This window comes from Crinia signifera, chromosome 2 (genome assembly GCF_055691185.1).
Source record: "Crinia signifera chromosome 2, ASM5569118v1, whole genome shotgun sequence".
NCBI classification, from domain to species: domain Eukaryota; kingdom Metazoa; phylum Chordata; class Amphibia; order Anura; family Myobatrachidae; genus Crinia; species Crinia signifera.
The window spans coordinates 265,581,604-265,596,741 of record NC_139218.1 but is presented as its reverse complement, the minus strand read 5'-3'; the positions used below and the strand labels follow the sequence as shown (position 1 = coordinate 265,596,741).

Sequence of the window (15,138 nt, the reverse complement as noted above, 5' to 3'; positions counted from 1 at the left end):
GGAGCATGACACGCCCCCTAAATGGGGCGCTGTGCAAAAATCTGCTACTAACTATAATCTCCCTGAAATTAGTTTTCAAATGTAAGCAAGTGGTCTACATGCCATTACAAGGCATGCTGTGATTGCATTGTAGCTGCCACTATTTCATGGCCCCCCAATGATTTGTACACTACAGTATGTGGGAAATAATAACTAGTAATGTGTGGGAGCAAGCCAGACATTTGCCCCAGAATGCTGGAAAGTAGCAGACACTGGTCAGTCAGAGAAATCGGTTTTTGATTTTACACATTGTATAGCACAGCGCCACCCCTCGGCGTTATAGGACACTACTGCCGTGGAACACGCCTGAGCAGTAACGGGAGAATATGTGACATCCATGGATGTGTGACATGACAACCACTGCAGCACGCCATCAGTAACACACAGGTGCTGGGATGGGAACGCCCAACCTCATCAGGCTGCCAATCAGATGCTCCCGCACAGCTCACTCTGCCGGGTCTGTGTGTGCCGCGGGCAGAGCAGGCGGCTGATTGGCCAGAACTTAGCAACCATCGTTTCTATAGTCAACAAGTGGTCACGTCCGGATCACCCGGCAAGTGAAGAAACAGGTACGGGTGATGTGTATGCAAGGGGACTGCGGGAAGTGGGAACCAGGCGTAATTCCGTTTCCGCACAGCTGTGTAAAGCGGCACACGCATGTTACATGGCACTGACTGAGGCTCCGGCAATCTGTGTAGCCACTGCTATAGCTGCAGTCACATACCAGCAGGAGTACGGGTCCGTACTAGGTCAGGGGAGGAATACATGATCAGGCTGCTAAAACTAATTCCATTGATAGTGTCATGTCAATAGGCACAGGCAAAGTGCACCATAATTGCAATGTACTGTACCTGTCACGTGTGATTGCTTTATTGCATGTTCTGTGCTTCATGAACCAGTGAATTTCCTGTGTTATATAATACCCATCATTGGGCTTAATTCACCACCATAGATCGATAATTAGAGAATTCGCAGTCTGACCGATCATCGAATGATTGCACATGCTCAGTGTTAGCATTGCACTTACTGTGAATGTACAGTATATCCATACACATTGAAGTACCAGAGCAGTCGCAGTTTGATTCACAGTATAGCAGGGTATATGGATGGAAACAAGGCATGTCCGGGTGTTTTTTTGGCTGGGTCTCTGACGTCAGTGATGGCCACTTCCAGCCAGGTTCTTTAGCAGATTAGTGAAACCCCAGACTTAAGGTGCCCATACATGGTACAATATTTCCATGCATTTTGAACTAGATTGCATCGCACCGCATGCGATTTTACATGCAATGAAATCCACAGCTAGTTCAAGAAAGCACGGGTTGTAGAGTCTTTATGTGCTACGCGATGGGATGCCCGTGGGAGCGCGCATCACATCACACTGCATCCTCGCACCGTGTATGGGCACCTTTACTCAGATGGAGAAAAAAAATTGTAGGTGTTTCAGGTTTTTCTTTTGGCAAATTTGTTTTTTATTCTTTCTTTCTTTCTTTCTTTCTTTCTTTGTGACATTTTAATCTCAGGCAACTGCTTTTTCTCTACTCTATGCTGAATTAGGCCCATTCTCCTGATGACTAGCTGGGTGGTGAAGCAGAACATAGGGTTTCTGGATGGAAAAGGGCAGCATAATAGGGGTTGATTGATGGAGGAGAGTAGAAGATTTAGGGTTGCTAGGTGGGGAAGTGCAGCATAGTGTGGGTTCATGGGTGGTGGAGGGTAGCATATTTGGGGTTGCTGGGTGGCGAAGGGCAGCATAGTAGGGGTTGATGGATGGTGGACGGTAACATATTTGGGGTTGATGGGTGGTTAAGGGCAGCATCGTATGGTTTGAAGGATGGAGGAGGACGCATAGCAGGGGTTACTGGGTGGCAGATTAATAGGGGTTCCTGTGTTTTTGATGGCAGCATTGACAGGTTTGCTGGGTAGTGGATGGCAACATAGTAGGAGTGGTTGTGTGGTGAAAAAAGCATAGTAAAGTTATCTGGGTGGTGGAGTGCACCTCAGTAGGGTTTGATGGATGGTGGAGGGCAGCATACCATGTGCTGGTGGATGATGAGCATAGTATAGCAAGTGTTTCTGGATGGAGGAATTAAGGCAGAATAGTAGGGGGTGCTGGGGGTGGAGGGTGACATAGTAGATGTTGCTGAGTAGTAGAAGATCAGCATAGCAGGGTTTTCTAGGCAGTATAGTAGAGGTACTTGGATGGTGGAGGTCAGATTAACATTGGTTGCTGGGGGTGGTGGGCAGCATAGTAGAGGTAACTGAATTGTTGAGGGTAGCCTTGTAAGAGAGGCCGGGAGTGGAGGGCAGCGTAGTAGAGGTTGCTGGTAGGGATGGCCATTGGTGCAGATGCCATCTATGTTTGCCATCGATGGCAGTTCTGCACCCAGCCATGATAGTGGTAAACTATTTGATGGATAACCATCAATGTTTTAGGTAGCGATGGTCATCCATTATATTTGCTGAATGGTCCATGGGCCAATCAGAACTCAGGGATGGGACTTCTGGGTTTCATGGGGCGGAGCTATGCTCCGTGTCCCGACACCTGAAAAAAATAAAAACAGGAAACATCGGTTCTCCTTTACCATTGATGTAGGGAAACCATCTGGTTCTCCCACATAGATGACAAAAGTATTCAACATCGGTCATAAACCATCAAGGATTTAAAATCATTGATGGTCGATGCCAATCCCTAGTTGCTGGTTTGCTGGATGGTCCTGGACAGCAAAGTAGAGGTACCTGGGTAGTGGTGGTTAACATAGTAGAAGTTACTGGGGGCAGCATATTCGAGGTACACTGTAAGGTCAGCATAGTAGGAATTGCTGGGTTGGGGGTTGGAGGGCAAAATAGAAGGTTGGATTGTTGATGGCAGCAAAGCTGGGGTTGCTGGAGGTTTTGGGGGCTGCATAGTAGAGGTACCTGAGTAGTGGAGGTTAGCATAGTAGGGGTTTCTGGGGTGAAAGGGTAGCATAGTAGAGGTACCTGGGTAGTGGAGGGCAGCATAATAGAAGTTACTTGGGGGGTGCAGGGCAGCATAGCAGTAGTACCATGGTAATGGAGGACAGCATAGTAGGGGTTGCTGGAGATGGAGGGCAACATAGTAGAGGTTGCTGTAGTGTGTATTGGGGTGTGTGTGTGACGGAAAGCACACTAGAGGTACCTGGGTAGTGGTGGGCAGCATAGCAGAGGTACCTGGGTAGTGGTGGGCAGCAAAGTAGGGTTGGCTGGCGGATGGAAGGCAGCATAGTCAGGGTTGGTTAAATGTGGCTTCTGTTGGGAAATTAAGAAGAGTACTTGAAATACTTAAAATATTTATATGAGGTATATAATTAAAATTATATGAATCATTCTAGAACATATCCTAATGCAGTGGTTCCCAAACTGTGTGCTGCCTTGGGTGACTTGCAGTGGTGCCCTGGATTAGTTGTCGATGACCAATTCAACTTAATTTTGGCCAATGTAATTGTGGACAAACAAAAGTGAATCATGCCCATTCCCACATAACTGGCCGTAAGCAGGAGACCTCATGTAATTTGTTTTTTTCTGATTTTTTTCAAAGAGAAACTTTTGGCCAAGGGGTGCCGTTGAAAAATTCTGATACTCTGGGGGCGCCGTCATTCAAAAAAGTTTGGGAACATCTGTCGTAATGTAATAAAACTGACTATGCTGTTCTTGTTCTTTCAGTGTTTTATTAAATATACATGTCATTTTCTTAAAGATCAACATGGACACCATATCAGTATTTCTTCGTTCGCCATGCTTCGCGCACACTATTATATTCTCCACGTGGATAGTTGAAAGTATGAAAGAACATCTGCTCTGGGAATTTTTTTTTTAAACTCATGTCAACCTTTTGTCCCAGTCAACCTTAGCCATGTCTCCCATTTTAAGATGTTGACCTATGGCTTGTCGACCAATAGTGGCCAACCTATTGAGTGTCGGGGCCTAATTAGTGTCGACCCATTGACTGCATACCTGTACTGTTGGTTTGGACAGTACCTGCGGGAGCGTTATCGGGAAATATGGGTTTGTAGCTGCATTTTCCGACAAAGTGCAGTATAACATTGTTACAGCTATGATTGTTATCTTTGATAGCTGGAATTTATGGTAGAACTGTCAGATTAAAGCCGATACATGGAATGGGACTGACCATCATTAAAAAGTGTAATTCTGACATTCCAAGTGACGTGACATACTGTAATGCTTGCAGGCACAAAACACAGGATATGTAAGCCCAGTAAGACAGCAGTGTGTTCATCTGCAATTCTAGTTTATGATGCTGTGTCTATGATAAATACATTTCTGAATATCTACCTTTGACAATCATCCCACTTAAATGAGAGTATATAAAGCTGGGTACACACTTAAGAGACGGTTATTCATTTAGCCCCGGGATTACTGGTTCAAGCTGGCTCCATGTTAATTAAGGACAGAATGATCACTGTTCCATTCTTTATTAATATGCTTTAGGTCATTATGTTTGATGTCACATGCGACCAAGGTTGTGTGCATATTGGGCGTACATGCTAAGCCAGGCATGTCCAAACTTCCTCTGAGAAGTCAGAATTGCAAATGTAAAACATCATAACACTCCTTATCTTTATTCATACCTAGATGTGTGATAGAAACATTTTGGGTACCAAGAAATGAGCACTAGAAAGATGTCATCTAATATGGATGCAACTGCTCTTGTTTCGTCATCGGTGTGGCTGCAGTCTCTCGGGCTCAAAAAGAAGAAGCTTACGCTACCTAAGATTCTGGCACTGCTTGGTTTCCCACAGAAGGAAGGTATTCTGCATACAGATGGATGCTCAGTTGCTGGTTTCATTTAAAAAAAAGTTTTCATGTACAGTATTTAAAGCTGGATACACCCTATCATCTATCTATCTATCTATCTATCTATCTATCTATCTATCTATCTATCTATCTAGTGTGTGTGAGTCTTTGAAAACACTCCCATGTGCTGGCAGAGAGTGAAACTACATCTTCTTTTGGAGGGTATTCAATAGTACTATTCTACTGCAAAACAGCAGGCGTTTTCTGCAAAGAATAGATGGAATTCGCATTCAATCTATTCAGTATTTTTCCTTTGTTTGCGAAAATTGTAAAAAAAAATCTGAAAATTGGAAAAGATGTGGATACACAAAACCATGTATTTTCAGTGGAAACGGGTCCTAATCCAAAAATGTTGCGCCCGTTTCCGCAAATGCAGATCGGCTTTTCATTTGCTCACAGAAATTATCAGATTTTCATTCCAACCAGTCAAGTTGGAAAGAAAATCTTATCGTGTATATCCAACTTTAGGGGAAGATAAAATTTCAGACATGAGAAAGCAATGATTTCACGTAGAAACAGATTTCAGGCTATGGAGATATCTGACTTTAACTTCTCTACCTGGCATTCTGTGATTTCTGATTTAAAGAATGGGGCAAGGGTTATACAACCAGTATATGACATACATATTTACTGCTGTTCTTGTGTTAGGAAAATGTAGAAAAACTAGTCGTACAGTATACAGTTTATTTCCTCGATTCTCATCAACACATTTTTAACTGGGGTGAATTACTCCATTCTCTTTGTACAGATTATGTTAACAAACTAGGACGTCCTGTGTCCTCCCGATATTCTCGTGGACTTTTCCGACAGTATAACAGCAATGGTAAAATCTATAATGTAAGTTTGTGCCAAATATTGATAATTGTTTATACATTTTCAGTAAATGTATATAGATGTCCCTGTAATTCCTATTGAGGCATACACACTCTTACCCCTTTCTTACTGCAGCTTTTAAACGGTAAATTACAGTTTTTTTTAGCCTTTTTAAATGGGTAGAGCTACAGTGGGAATACTCCAACTGCTTTACCCGTTTAACAAATACCGGTATTTGTTAAACATGTAAAAAGCAGTGTTTTACCTGTTTAAAAGCCGTTTTTTTGGCAGTGGGAAAGAGGTATTCATTCTACCCGTTAAAAAAAAAAAAAGGCATGGGGTCCCCCCCCCACTGCCGTAACCAGCACCAGGCTGAAAGAGCTGGGGCTGGTATTAAAAAAATCAGGAAACCCGACAAATAGGGGCTCCGCTGATTTTTTTTTTAAAACCAGCCCCAGGCTCCAGGGCCGGGGCTGGTTCCCAAAATACGGGGGACAAAATGACTAGGGGTCCCCCGTATTTTAAGAACCAGCCCCAGGCCCAAACAGCCAGCAGGGTAATGCCACAGCCGGGGGACACTTATTATATAAGCATTAACCCTACCGGCCAGTCAGCCTGGCAAAGGGTCCTGGGGGAGTGGGGACCCCCCCAATAAAGGGGTTACCCCCCCTCCAGGACATACCTGGCCAGGCTGAAGTCTGGTGCTGTCCCCGGTGACCCTGGGCTGTGGTCACCGGGCTGATGCAATGTTGTAAAAAAATAGAATAAACTATTTTTTAATACTGTGGAACTATGAGTCCCAGCAAGCCTCCTTCGCATGCTGTGACTTGGAGAACCACAAGTCCCAGCATGCAGGGCATTAAAGGGCCCGCTGGCACTTGGAGTTCCACAGTATTAAAAATAGTCAAATGAACACACACTGACACCCATTCAAAATAAAACTTTAATACATACATTACACATACATACTGATACTTACCTATCTTGAGCCCGTAGGTAGGTTCCCTGGGTCCGGGGCCTTAGTTCCTGTGTCTGGGGCCTTGGTTCCTGGGTCTGGGGCTGCAGAGTCCGGGGCCTTGGTTCCTGGGTTGCAGAGTCCGGGGCCTTGGGTCCGGGTCTCCAGGGCTGCAAAGTCCATGGTCCGGGGCTCCAGGATCCGAAGAAATCCATAGGGGTACCTGTGGAAGAAAATCCTACTCACGAAGGTCCTCCTTCCTAATTTTGGAAATTTTGTATGTTTCAAAATTCGTGCGACGTCTAATCAAATTGAAATCCTGGACATTTCTGATTAGATTTACTTGCTGTTACGAATGTTACCTTACAAAATACTACAACACATAAATGTAACACAATGTAATCATTTTACAGTATTATTTGTCACCCTCTTTACCAGTTTTTACAGTTTTGTGCTGTGTGTTAAGACTGTAGTAATATGCTGTATAAAAAGTAATCATTCATCGCTACTTACAGTGAGTGTACAATTCTGTTGTATAGCACTCGGGTCACATTTGAATACTTTTTGTTTTGTTTTTACAAACTAGTTAACAGCTAAAAGAGAAGAAGTTTTGCAGAAGGTGGAATCTGTTACAGACATCATTAGATTGTATAATCAAAGACTGGATTGGCTGAAGAGTTCAAGTCGATCAGTATTTGGGGTGATCCAGGAGCAATCTATAGTCATTATTCTAGACCTTAATTCTATTACCAAAGTACAACATGATATGTGCAAGGATGCCATATGTCTTGTTATGAGAGAACAGGTGGCACACATTTCTAAGTTCAACCTAATTTGGTAAGTAGGTCTTTGGTGCAAAAGGAAAAAATGTCAGTTATAATGTAATAAAGTTATAATGTAATATTACAAACATACACTTAAGATTCCAAGTAAGTATTTTTTAATGTAATATAGGTTGAGTATCCGTTATCCAAATATCCGTTATCCAAATTATTCTGAAAACCATAGTCTCCAAAATGTACCTTTTTTTGTTGCTAAAAACCTACTGGGGACATCTGTAACTGGCACTACTGGGGAAATGATATATAACTGGCACTACTGGGGAAATGATATATAACTGGCACTAAATGTGTGAAGGAAAATAATTCCTTGGAATTGAAATTCAGATAGTACACACACTTTGTTTCATGTTTTAAAACATTGTTTCATGCACAAATAAAATATATTTGTGTGCATTTAATGTAATGTCATTTATACAACATAAATTCAAGATACCTCATTCAAATATAAAAATATTTCAAAATACGTAATAATCCGTTATCCAAAATTCTTCTGGTCCTGAGCATATTGGATAATGGATACTCAACCTGTGCTATCAATGTCATAATCCATTGGACAGTTGTACTAGGGCAAAATTTACTAAACCTAATAATAACCTAAAATTCAGATTATTATTTTTTTGTTGGGGCGGGTTTTCAAGTTTGCAAATAAGAGGTTTACCAAACAACTTGCACCAAATTTGTAAAAAAAAAGAGAGAGAAAATGCAACAAATATACCCCTGTCACATTACAATGCCGATAGTCGGAATACACATGGAATGTTCAATCCACATGGATTTTGTTGAAAACTGACACAGATTCACCTCTTTAATTGGCCGTATTGAATAGATGTGTACCGATATTTCTGACTGTCGGAAATATGAGAACACATTGAATACCCCCTTAAACTGTAGAATGATTGTTTTCGAAATGATAAATGATCTTTTTTCCTATTACTGTACAAAAGTCCACCCATTAGTAACTCCTATAACATTACTGTCCAGACTGAGGTATAAATGGATCAGCAAGTCCCTGTCTTCACCTACAGTACATTGGCAGCAGAGCATATTGTACATTATGTACTGTACTTAGCTATATTTAACTCTACACTTTGAATATTAGGAGAATCTTGTTTTAGTGTTGTTAGCAATAAAAATAAATGACATGTCTTGGAATCTTCCAGAAAAGTGAGATAAACCGTTTGCTGAGTATTCCTGGTAATCGCTTATGGTCTGTTATAATAGGGTCTCACAGGAGCCAGTAAAGTGGCAGCAGAAAGTTTTCCATGTAACTCAGCATTCCATAGAAGAAGCTGTGGAGTGGATTTGGAGCCTTCAGCACTCCCCAGTGGCCAATATCGATAGTGCAGCGGAAGCTGTGTCAGAAGCTCTGGATCACCAGGTTGGAAAGAAAAATAACACAACCTCTTGTAAACCTGTATTATTTTCTTTAGTCATTAAATGCTTGAGTAGTATCACTAACAGAGTAACAATATATCTGACAAGTATAGTGTCTTTAAGATATTCAATTTGCTTGCCTAGCACAGTCCCAATGGCATTCTTGTAAACTTTTGTAATTGTATCTGAGGTGCAATTGTTCTGAGCTGTTATGTGATAGGAAAGAACGTGAGCCATCTTGAAACCATAGTGAACAGTTCTATGTTACTGTAAAATGTAATGTCACAGTCACCTGCTGGCTAGAATAACCAAGCGCATATATTGTGTATTTAATTATGGATCCTGAATGTGTGAAGCACAACATTTTATATGGATACTTCTAAATTCTACATAAGGATTATGTTCTTTTTCATGAATGAACATAACAGAGGCATAAAGGCAATTTCTTGACCCTAATTTTTTTAGTTGGAGAGAGAGATTTTAGAATCTAGTGCAAATATAGTCATTTTCTCTGATTCTTATATGCAGGGAATGGGGAAGGTCCAACACAAGTCCTCCATACATGGATTTGGACTGTCTGAATATTCTGCTATTCCTGAGGGTGGCCACCACTATACTGTCACTAGAATCCTCTTTATATAACATCACATTTGCGACAATACTTTGTCTTATTTGGGGTTATTCAGACCCGATCGCCATCCTGCGATATAATCCTGCTACTTTTTTGATCGCTGGCCGTACACAAGTTGATTGACAGGAAGACCGCTTTTTTGCGTGTTACCCGGCTGTTTTCTGGTAGTGTCAGGGAAAACGCATGCATGCGCAGGCATTTGAGGGGAAGGCGTGTGACGTCAGCTATGGCCCCGATATGACTGCTTCCATTGCAGCTGCTGAATAAGGCCTGGGCTACGCACAGACTGCACACACTAGAAAAATCATTGGATGGTAAGCTTATGGATTTGCAGTTAATTGCCGATCCAGCTTCTTTTTGCAAGCCGTGATAAGCAATGCACATGCTTGTACAGGGCTGAATAACCCCCATTGTGTCTGTGTGTTGGCTTCAGACCATGTCCACTATCATAGACAGTGCGGTCTCTTGAATGGAACCATGAGCAGCAGTGCGCTACCAGAATTTGATAACAACATGACAACATTAAAGGAGTCCATAGTATATGTTTTTGACAAAACATAAAATAAAATAAACCTCGGGTTATATATTTTTTTTAAATCGATGTTCATCAATATCTTTTTCAATCAGTCAAAATCTATGTTGTGATTTCATTACTAAAACAGACATTTACTTCTAGTTGATTTCTGATACTACTCATGTTTAAATGTTAATAAATGTGTTTTAGCCCAGTAAACACAACAGTGTCTTAGAACAATTTCCATAGGTTTGAAATGGATTAAACTGATCTCTAAGATGCGCAATTGCCATCAATGGTACCAGTGGTGGTAAACTTCTATGGTATGAAATGGGCAATAGTAAAACAATCAATGGTTTTTACGTGCTGATGGTCATCACTGCTCTATTACTCACCAGACAGAAGGCCAAAAAGACTTAGGGCAGGTTTGAGGGTTGCATCAAGGGCAGAGCTAGGCCCTGTGTATTGGAACAAGTGAAAAAGAACATTAAAACATTCCAGGTGTCATCCGTGTCAGAGAACCATTAGATCTCTTTTTTCGTTGGCAAGACCATCGAGCATCGACCATTGGTGGTCAATCAATACTGGAGTCATATTAACAATTGCTGTGGCATAAACATAGTTATTAAATAAAGATATATAATTCAATATTTAAATAACTTTCATTTATTTGAAAGGCGTTATAATTTAACAGAAAGAATTACATAGCTGTTTTATATATTTCTGTGTTTTTGAACATCTTTTTTTACATTGGTAATTGGATACCCAACGTAAATATGCTAAATAGTTTGTCTACTATTTAAGATTTTTTTAATAGATAAACGGACAGGGGTTTTCAACAAAGTGGACCTTTCTTTCTTAATTATATTAATTTCCTATTTTTAAAATTTGTTGCAATGGTCTAAATAAGAACATACCTAAAAAGCATTGGTTCTATAGTCAAAATAGGATCAAAACAATGTATTCATATTTGTATTTTGAAATAAGCTAGAACGTTAAATAATGTAATGGTAAATACATTTGGAATAATCTGTATAACCTATATTTCTACCTCTTTTACTGCTCCAAAGGGAAAGGGAAAATTCGAATGTTATTGCTTTTTCATTGCAGATAGACGCTATTTACTACTTTTCTGTGGGAGATGTTCCCGTGGAGAAGATTCAGAAACTAATGCAGCGTACTGAAAACAGTCCATGTCTGCTTCATGTTGTCTGCTATAACCCCCTTCAAATGGAAACAGTGAAATTGCTGAGAGATTTAAGTAATCAAACATCAGCAAGGTATCTATCTTCATGTTATAACCTTACATTTATAGTTCAGTGTAATAAGATGCAGGGAGTGGCATGTACGAAGTGCCCAGGCCTCTCTGCCAGGGAGTGGCAATCATGCCCCAAGATGAGACAACCACACCCCCTTCTGACTTAGGCATGCTTTCCCAAGCACCTTAGTATTGGGATAATTCATTATTATTCACGTGGTGTTCTAATGGGATATACCCACAGACACTCACCTCACAGAAGTGGGTGATGTTCCTATAAAGGTATCTTTACATGTGGCACCCATTAGAACATCACATGAATAATAATTAATTATTCCAATCTTTCTTTTCTTGGGAGAACCTTGGGTGGAAAGGAGAGGATCTGTAAAGACCGTCTTGAAAGGATATAGAAGACTACATGTGATGTGACAGCGCTGAGGGGAACATTTGTGTTTTGTCTTACGGGTTGAAACCCTTAAGTGTTCTCCAGCGGCAGTCTGGGGCACATGAGGTTTTTGTGATTCCATTCCACTTTAGTATTGGGGCCCAGCCAATATCTTGTTTTTAAAGTAAAAGTCAAAAATTAAAATACTTTTGAAGTTAACATATGAAATATTACTAGTTCATTTCTTTTGCCAGGTGAGATTTATAAATTTTCAGTAACACAGTGTTTGACAAACCCAGGAGCGTTGTAGCCCCAGAGAATATGACTAATTCTAGTTCCTAAGAATTAGGAGGAATTTCTACAGGTATCTGTCTGCATGTTCCTGCATGTTCTTCTCCTTACTTCTGGACTTTATTGACCAGTGCCTGGATTCTACATTATTTTGACCACTCACATAACAGTTTGCATTTTAGAACACCTGCAAGAAAAATATCCTTTAGCCAAATATATAAGATACAGGTGTCATTTTAGGATGGTCCTGAACTTCTGAACAATTTTAACATTGAAATATTATAGTCTTTGCTTGTACAGTATTCTGTCTGCCCAAGAAGGCCAGATACTTCCACAAGCATACTGGACAGGATTAACTTGGGAAGTCTTCTGGCGCCCTAGGTCCATTGTGGATGCAGGTTTTCCTTCACAGTATGGCCTTCTCTGTAAGCGATTGATTAACCGCATGAGTTTGCAACCAGTTATGTGACGGCCCCAGCACTACCGGAGCAATACCATAAGATATTGCCTCTCTCTACAACTACATAATCACCATCTAGGACCCCCCAGTACATTTCCATACAATTCACACACTGCACTGCTACAGAGAGTACGACATATTCAGGAATTTTCACACAGTAGCAAAAATAAAACTCCATGAACATTGGCATTGGATAAAACTCAGGATAAGGCCCTAAGGCTTCTTAATGCCCTGGCACTGATTGTATACTGTATTTATACTTATTGCAACAATTCACTAAACTATTGTTAATTTATAAAAATATATATTTTAATTGATTTGTAAGACTGCGTTCTCTCATCTATAATTGTGATTTATGGCCCTTATTCTGGTTGACTCGCAAAGCTGCTACATTCACAGCCTTGTGAGTTCCACAGGCGATGCCGGACGCTCGTAGGTCCGCCCACCCTCCCTACCCCCTCCCACGCCGGGTTTGCCCGCACGGCTGCGAATGGATGTTTAACATAAATATCCATTCGCAGCCGTGGAAACACCCACATCATTCGATGGTCACCGTTATCTAAGTGACTCAGGTCACTTAGATTTGCATGCACACTCGACAGGAACTGGACGGGCAGCTGACATACGGTGATGTCAGCTGCCCGCACCCGCATCACTGGGCGATTTGCATGGGAATGCCCATCAAACGCTGTGTGTTCCCATGGGTGAGTCCCCCGGCCAGCTGCCCCCCCCGGCCCACAGTCTTGGGTGCGAGCGCGTAGTGAACACTCTGTTCGCCGTGGCTGCACACACACCCGGCGCATGCATCGGCACATAAATGCGCATGTGCACAAAGGAAACATCGGTCCTCCATGGGTGTGCCCAGAGGACCGAATGAAGCAGAGCATTATATACAGATATTTATTAATGTGCTGAAATGCTTCTCTGTTATATCAAATTGTGAAGGTGTCTTTTGAGTGAATTTCCAAACATGTCCTTTAATGATCCATTTGATCTCAGTGTTGATTGTCAGACATAGGCCCTTATTCTGATCGGTGCGGCCGGATCCAAATATGCGGCCAGCACCGTGCGTCCTAAACCCGCCTTCCATACGGAATGCCAACTCCGTCCGTACGCGGTAAGAAGCTGTCCGAACGGACCGCACGTGTATTTCTCATGAATACACCTCCCCCATCATTCGATGGTCGCATGCAGGACCGAGTGGCCAGGCAGCTCCCGCAACCTCAGACCACACAGGCATTTCTCCGTGCAAAAGCAGGGATCTGGGCGGGCAGCTGACATCCGGCAATGTCATATGTCCGCCCCCTACATGTGCGTCACGGCCGCATTACGATACGTACGCCCAGCGTTTTCATGGGAACGCCCATGAAACGCGGGGTGTAAACATATGGTAATGAGCCCAAACAGCCCTTCACGCCCCTCTCCACCCCCTGTTCGTAGTGTACACATTTCATGCGGAATGTGGCCGTGCGTCCCGCTCGCACATGCGCAGAGACGCCTCTGCACATGCGCAGACACAAAACAATATGAGAAATGTGAAAGTATACTGGATTGTATATATATATATTTTTTAAATACTTTTTATTGAGGCATCACAAATCAAATGTACAGCAATACTTAAGAAAAATTGGTAATACAGAATAGTGACATCAATTGATCATCAGAAGAAAAATAATATTATTACATTAAAATTTTGCTAAATATTGTATCATCCATCACAATAACATTAAGTGACTGAGAAATAAAAATAATTACAAATAAAAATATAAAAAAAAAAACACTAAACCAAAAATAAAATAAAAGGTAAAACACAATAAGGAGTACAAACATGAAAATAAATGGATGTAAATAAACGGTCAGCCAAAAGAGATCACGTGAGATCACAGTGCAGTGATTGTGCAGAAGCTGTCTGTGATTCCAGTAGGCAGTTATGTAGGGTACACACCAGGATGACCCGCTCACGATGCACATCGTGAGCGGGTCGTCAGTGTCTCGTCCGACCCGCTCACGGTGACGTGGGGGGGCACGACCCGCTCACGATGTGCACCGTGAGCGGGTCCGATCCGATGGCGACCCGCACCCGGCTGTATGGTCGTCATTGAGATCCTACCTGCAGCAGCTAGGATCTCAATAACGACCGACCGACCCGCGGGACCGCGCATCGGATCGGTATCGGTCCACACCAGGTCAGAAAAGGGCCCAATCAGCACACAATCTACATCCAATTGATCAGAATTGGATCTAGATTGTGGGGATCGGGCCCTAGTCGTCCTGGTGTGTACCCAGCATTAGAGTAGTCACAAACCTCTCCAATTGCACTTCATCCAAAGACTTTTTCAAGGATGACTTATGGTCGTCATTGAGTTGCTTTAGCGCACCTCATTGATTAACCGTTAGGGAGAGTGTGAAAATGTTCTTTTTTTTTTTTACAAAAAAATTTATTTATTGAAAGATAGCTTCTTATGAAAACTCTTATGGGGCCTACACAGGGGGTGATTTCAGGGCATTTTCTAAGTGTTCTGACTTAATTTGACTAGATCGCATGGAAAATGCACCTTCTGTACATCACTCCGTGTGTTTTGCTTCTAGTTTATAAATCGATTAATTCAAGTCACTCCTATTTAGAGACCATGGAATATGAGACTGATGGAATCTTTTCCAGGTTTTAGAAAAAATACATAGTGGTGCAATGGCTGGTCCGGCCTTTGTTCACATACATTGATCCTCTGTGTGCTCTAAGTCG

General features: G+C 41.8%; 1 protein-coding gene across 3 annotated transcripts in view; it reads left to right on the top strand.

Moving 5' to 3' along the window:
- Positions 1 to 370: 370 nt before the first annotated feature.
- Positions 371 to 15,138, top strand: part of VWA3B (von Willebrand factor A domain containing 3B) — a 159,461-nt gene continuing 144,693 nt past the window's right edge. The window contains exons 1-7 of one of the 3 annotated variants that reach the window (XM_083168557.1): positions 371 to 608; positions 3,596 to 3,684; positions 4,651 to 4,824; positions 5,621 to 5,709; positions 7,227 to 7,477; positions 8,704 to 8,860; positions 11,112 to 11,281. In XM_083168557.1, coding sequence (XP_083024683.1) covers positions 4,683 to 4,824; positions 5,621 to 5,709; positions 7,227 to 7,477; positions 8,704 to 8,860; positions 11,112 to 11,281 — 809 coding nt within the window. In that variant the 5' untranslated portion in view covers positions 371 to 608; positions 3,596 to 3,684; positions 4,651 to 4,682. Of the gene's footprint in view, positions 609 to 655; positions 778 to 3,595; positions 3,685 to 4,650; positions 4,825 to 5,620; positions 5,710 to 7,226; positions 7,478 to 8,703; positions 8,861 to 11,111; positions 11,282 to 15,138 lie in introns of those variants that run through there. The other 2 variants (XM_083168556.1, XM_083168558.1) reach the window with 2 other exon arrangements.